We start from the raw sequence: 6,203 nt of genomic DNA, 5'->3' as shown, positions 1-6,203 counted from the left end.
AAGTTTGTAATGTTATGTCCAAACTACCAAAGATTTGAAAAACAAACAAAAATAAATTATCTGAATATTTTATTTATAGTAGAATTTGTTTATTGAAAATTTAAGATTCTTATAATTTTCTATTTTCTTCTATTCTACAATCTATTATACGATTTTTCATCTTTATGTAATTTATATGCAAACAAAAATATGCAAAGACCTACATTTATAAACTTTTTGATTGTTTTATTCATGTTAATAATAATTTCTCTATTGAAAATTTAGAATTTTTAAATATATATTTTTCCAGAAAGACTGCCATATTGCTTTTTTAACAATAGATAGAAAAACAAAGGACACGTCATTCTAGAAATATTCTGTTGATTCTCCCCCCTTAGTAGTCATCAATGTCGGGGAATGTAAATTCAAACTTCCAAAAGAGACTACTAAATGGCGCTGCGGTCTACGGTACTTTTTCCTTTTTTATTAATATTTATTATATATAAAAATATTTTATTTATTTCTTCCGATTAATATTGTCAAAATATATATTTGAATTGAAATTTTTTCAATTTTTCTTTAATATGAAAATCACATAATTGTACAATTTTTTAATAATTTCCCCTAGTGGTGCATCGATGTACTTACCTGTACAGTCGTTCCTAGAACGGTCATTGCAGTTTGTGCGCTTGATTGGTTGGTCGTTGTTTCTCCATCAGGTGATCGTAATAATTTCTAACCTAGTGCATCAAAAGTGCAAAGTTTTATACTTTTGAGTTTATAAAATATATTAAATATTCCCAAAATGCCTAAAAGATTTGCTAAAGCTACTTGGGATAATCGTGGTGGTCGAGTGAATAATACTGAGGATAAACATTACTTTGGTAAAGTATCATTTATGATCTAACTACGCTTTACAACGCTTGTGAATTCAGAACAAAGACAACTTATTCTCGATATCTTATTCATTGTTTGCATTTGTTTCCATTTATATATATCGAAATAATTATTAATATATTATTTTTTAATATACTTTATCTAAAAATAATTTTTTTACATTATTCCGTAAAATTAATTTTTTTCGAATTTTTCATTTTTTTTTCTTGTAAAGATAGTAGAAATCTAATAGCTGTAACAAATATCGAAAGCTAGAAACAAAATATATTCTTTTTATGATTCAGGACACGATGATAGACACGTGAGACGGGATGGGAGATATGCTTCTCGACCTCGCGTATCATTCAAACAACAACCAAGGCCCTCTAGAAATATGAGAATAGCGAGAAAAATATTTGTAGAGGCTTTTAAAGACGACGATTCTCCGATGGGAGTTAATTCTAATAACAATAACAACAATAACAGACAAGTTGTTGTTAGAGGTAGAGGCCGAGGTTTATCGAGGGGAAGAAACAGCCCTTTGCCTCCCAGAGGTTTCCGAGGTGGCATATTTCCTAGACCGCCACTCTCCCTCGCAAAAGCTACCTCTTATAAAATCATTGTAAGTATCAGTATACGATACAATATACACATACATTTATATTGTGCCAGATTAATTTTCTGGGACTTTCTGTTTAACTCTTTTAATTCTTGATAACGATACATTCTCGCATTCATTTTTTCTAATGATTTTATAGAAATATTATTGCTACGATATTAAACTAATATTCAAATACATTTGTCATTAACACTAAACGTAGCTTTATGTATACCTATTTCTACCACACTATGATAGAAATGCAAGACACAATATAGTAACAAATATATATTTCTCTTTAGGTGCCATATGGACAGCAGTATACAAAAGATTACATAATAAACAATCTTTTGAGTTATATTGCTCCTGAGACTTTCGTTCCTATAATGGTAAGTATTACTTAATATTTCACATATTTTTACATAATTTATTTAATACTAATTTTTTACAGTACAAGACTATGGGATCCGAAGCTGTGTTTTATGTAGATGATCATAAAACTGCAAATGCACTTCTTGCCTGTGATCGAAAAATAACAACCACAGATGGTTTTAAACTTCAAGTTAGAGTTAAACCAGGTTTTCCTCACTGTGAAATTAATGATAAATTAAAAGAACAACTGAAGCAAGCTATGGTAAAACGATATTTTCAAGAAAACAATGCATTAGACTTGTCAAAGTTTCATCAAGATCCAGGTATGAATAAATCTTTACAGAAAGATAAATATTATTAAAAAAAAAAAAAAATTAATTATATTTTTATATTACAGATCTTGTTGCTGATTATTTCTGTGCATTATTTCGACCAGTTATGTTAATGACCGTATTGGACATTGTCGCAGAATATATCCCTAACTTGGAGGCATTAAATTTAGATGGAAACAAATTGAACTTAATTGAAAGACTCAACGTCCTTCACAAAAAGTTTCCTAAATTGAAAATATTGTACATAGGCGACAATAAGGTAATTACATATTTTCTTTTTTTTTTTATAAGTTTCACAAGGAAAAAATACTGTAGGATGTGTAAATTATATATATATATATATATAGTAAAAAAATAGTGAGGAGTGTGATTGTAATCACAAGTAACAATTTATTAAGTCGACTAACACTTGACTATACCGTAGCTGGACTTACACTGAACTCGGTCCGAACTGAAACGCTTCTCTTTTATACTTTCTTATCGTTCTAGAAACTTCTCGGTCCCTCTCGAATATTCATCTATTTATCTACGAGAAACATCGAGTGGTTTCCATGCGACGAAACATGAAACGAAACATAGGGTGACGCCCTATGTCATGTGGTATCGCCTAAACAAATGCCGGATAATCCCGAAGAGAATGTTTCTTTTCTTTATTTCTCATCCTTCAATACTATGTATTATTCATAAATTTTCTTATTTCTAGATAAGAGAAATGCATCATTTGGACGTTGTCAAGGATCTCAAGCTAGAAGAATTAAAATTAGCTGGTAATCCAGTATGCAACAAGTATAAATCCCGACAGAGTGAATATGTTAGGTAATGTATGGTTGAAGTATTAACATTGTCGTTCAAACCAGAAATTTATCTAAAATGATTGATATGCGCGTACGCTCGTTTTATCTTTTATTTGTCACATTTATTTTATGTTTTTTTTTATATTCAGACTTATTAATTATATATTTAGATTTCATGCTGATCTTTATTTCTCATTTATTTTTATTTTTAATTTAATTTCATTACATATTCAAAACTGTATAAATATTCAACAATACTTCTAATGTTTTCTAACGTAAGTTTACATTAATTCATGAGCATATAAAGATAGTAAGTTTCTATTGTATTTAATATTAGATTCTGAATAATAAGGCACATGTTTTTAATTTTTCTTATTAATGCGGAGCCCCCGGGCTTCTATCTTTTCTTTCCCTTAAAACAGCGATGTGCGGAGGAGGTTCCCTAAACTCCTGAGACTGGTAAGATATAGTTTCAAATTAACAACTAAATTAACTGCTATTTAATATATTTAAGAAAGCCTAAGTATGTATGATTTATTTTACAGGATGGAGTAGATCTACCACGTCCAATCTTATTTGATGTTATGGATGATGCATCAAAAATACCTCCTACCCAACGCATATTCACTTCAAATGCTGAAGCTCAAGAAATAGCCAGTCAATTTCTGCAACAATATTTTCTGGTTTATGATAGTGGCAATCATCAACTATTATTGGATGCTTATAATGAACACGCATCCTTCACTTTGACTGTAAATACTGCTTATAATGCCAACAAGTAAGTCAATATTTCTAAATCTGGTTTTATAATTTATTCAATGCATGTTTAATTACGATTTTAGCATATAATCAAATTTTAATTAATCTCTTTCTCTCTTTCTCTCTCTGTCTTTTTTTTTTTTTTTTTTTTTTTTTCTTTTTTTCTTTTTCTTCCAGATTAAACTCTTATGTTGGGGAAAATAGAAATTTATTTAGAGTAAATGATGCTAACAGAAGACAAAAATTATTAAAACAAGGAAAACTGACAATAGTGTCATTTATTTCTCAAATGCCACAAACTAAACATTTTTTAAATACATTTACGATGGATGTTAGTCTAGTTACTGTAAGTATCTTATTTTCATATAAAAATGAAATTTTAAATATATATATATATTAACTTTATTATCTTATTCTAATTAACTTTGTAATTTTACAGGAAAGAATGATGATGGTTACAGTAACTGGACTGTTCAAAGAGCTAACTAAAGAAGAACATGTCCGATACTTTAATAGAACATTTATTATAGTACCTCAAGGAACTGGATATTGTATTTGTAATGAACAATTACATATCAGTAACACAACTGAAACGCAACGAAAGCTCATATTGAACAATACCGATAAAGAATCAGAAGAACCAATGGCTGAAGAACCATCAATATCAAAAACATCAAACTCTGCTGCTGAAGGAACAGTTCCGGAATTGTCGGAAACTGTAAAACAACAAATGATTGTGACATTGAGCCAGCAAACAAATATGAATCTGGAATGGAGTTTAAAATGCCTCCAAGAAGTTCAATGGAATTATGAAAATGCTTTATCCGCTTTTCAAGAATTCTTCAAGCGTGGTCAAATACCATCGGAAGCATTTAGTAAGTAAATTTTAATATTATTAGAAAGTTTAAAAGATATTCCAGATTTGTTTTGTTTGTTGTAAATCATCTCTCTTAATTTCAATAAGGTGCTGACGTTTTGGATATTCATAACATTTTTGAAAAATATTGTAATTCATAAAACAAACAGAACAACAAATGTTTTAAATTTATTATTCTTAAATGGAATGTTTATCCAAGAAATTTGTAATTAAATATTATGGCAAAGTAGAATATAGTATCTAAAGTAGTTTTAAGTTCATATTCTATATCATAAACGTGCAAATTTCTCATAGGAGACCTAAGATTTTCCTACCACTGTTTATTCTATCATTTTCATTTAAGTATATATATTTTTCCTTTTTTGATAGAACAATTTTATGAATTCTTTATTTGTTAATAAAATATAAAACATGATGATAAATACTGCTCTACCTTGCAATTACAAAAGGCAATATCTCTAAAAAAAAAAAATAAGTTCTAGAAAAGTATCAGTTAAAATTTTTACGTAAAATTGTAGGTGTTGACTTTTTTTAATTACACGGTAGTGCTAGTGGAAGTAAAAAGTTACCAAGGAAAGAATAAAATTAACAGTGAGAATAAAGATTAATTCACTCCATGAACTGATTTTGCACGTCTATGATTTCTAGAATAACAAATATTTTTATGAAAAAAGAAAAACGAAAAAAAATAACAAAGACTAAAAAAGCAAAAAATCATTCAATCATTTTTCAACGTAACTATATGATATTTTCACAAAAATTTGACTTTATAAATCACACACGACTTACATCCTTGCTGTTCATTCGTGATTTATAATATTTTATCACATTGATAAAAATATTCAACAGAACTATTCAATCATTATACCATAACTTAAGTTTTTTTTTATTACCTTCATAAAATAAGAGAGGAAAGAACTTAACTTCACTATTCTTGTATATAAATCTAATAATATGTTACAAATAATGCATGTCATCTACATATAATATTTGTCTGTTTTGTTTATTTAACTTTCAAAGTTATTTGTAAAAATGAAATTTTTAAGTATTACTCATGTAATACTATTCTGTTTTAGTTACCATTTTAGTTTCTCAATTCATAAGCTAAGGCTAAAAAAAACAAAACAATTTTTCTGAAATATACTGCCATTTCAGTATATATAATAAATATCGTATGTTTTAAATATTTTATAAGAAATGAATGTAACTTTGAAAGTTAAATGATAACACAAATGCAGTATATATTTACTTGTAAGATATAAATAATTGTATAATAAATACATGGGTATCACAAAAGTCACTTTATCAAGTAAGTAAAACAAAACAAAAAATTTATATTGATTTTTTTTCAAAATAGAATTACAATATTTTGTTTTTCATTTCAAGATTTGAATCACTAGTTACAATGTTTAAAAAAAAAGTATAGGCCCATGATGGCACTACTCTAAATATCAACCAAACAAAAATTTCTAATTTATCTGTTTGATAAAGTGACTTTTAGGACACCCCTTATATTAATTTTAAATAAGTTATACAAATGAATTAAGTAACTTTCGATAACTCGCAGATGAGATATTTATAATTATAATAATTAATTAATAATTTATAGGTAATCA

At 27.5% G+C, this 6,203-nt stretch overlaps 1 protein-coding gene across 1 annotated transcript; it reads left to right on the top strand.

The window, feature by feature from the left end:
- Positions 1-614: 614 nt before the first annotated feature.
- Positions 615-5,283, top strand: LOC122521658 (nuclear RNA export factor 1-like). Its single transcript, XM_043642494.1, has 10 exons — positions 615-863; positions 1,161-1,477; positions 1,756-1,842; positions 1,905-2,148; positions 2,223-2,416; positions 2,861-2,973; positions 3,374-3,410; positions 3,497-3,729; positions 3,888-4,056; positions 4,150-5,283. Exons 1-10 carry the CDS (start codon positions 785-787, stop codon positions 4,591-4,593), a joined length of 1,917 nt encoding a protein of 638 aa, XP_043498429.1. The 5' UTR covers positions 615-784; the 3' UTR covers positions 4,594-5,283.
- Positions 5,284-6,203: the final 920 nt, after the last annotated feature.

This window comes from Polistes fuscatus, unplaced genomic scaffold (genome assembly GCF_010416935.1).
Source record: "Polistes fuscatus isolate 324 unplaced genomic scaffold, CU_Pfus_HIC Scaffold45, whole genome shotgun sequence".
Lineage (NCBI taxonomy): Eukaryota > Metazoa > Arthropoda > Insecta > Hymenoptera > Vespidae > Polistes > Polistes fuscatus.
This window is presented reverse-complemented; position numbering and strand designations above follow the sequence as displayed.

Excerpts from the sequence above, each read along its gene's own strand:
- LOC122521658 (XM_043642494.1), top strand. The coding sequence starts at position 785 with ATGCCTAAAAGATTTGCTAAAGCTACTTGGGATAATCGTGGTGGTCGA. Across the intron at positions 1,478-1,755 it reads CTACCTCTTATAAAATCATT|GTGCCATATGGACAGCAGTA; the intron begins GTAAGTATCAGT and ends ATTTCTCTTTAG. Across the intron at positions 1,843-1,904 it reads AGACTTTCGTTCCTATAATG|TACAAGACTATGGGATCCGA; the intron begins GTAAGTATTACT and ends AATTTTTTACAG.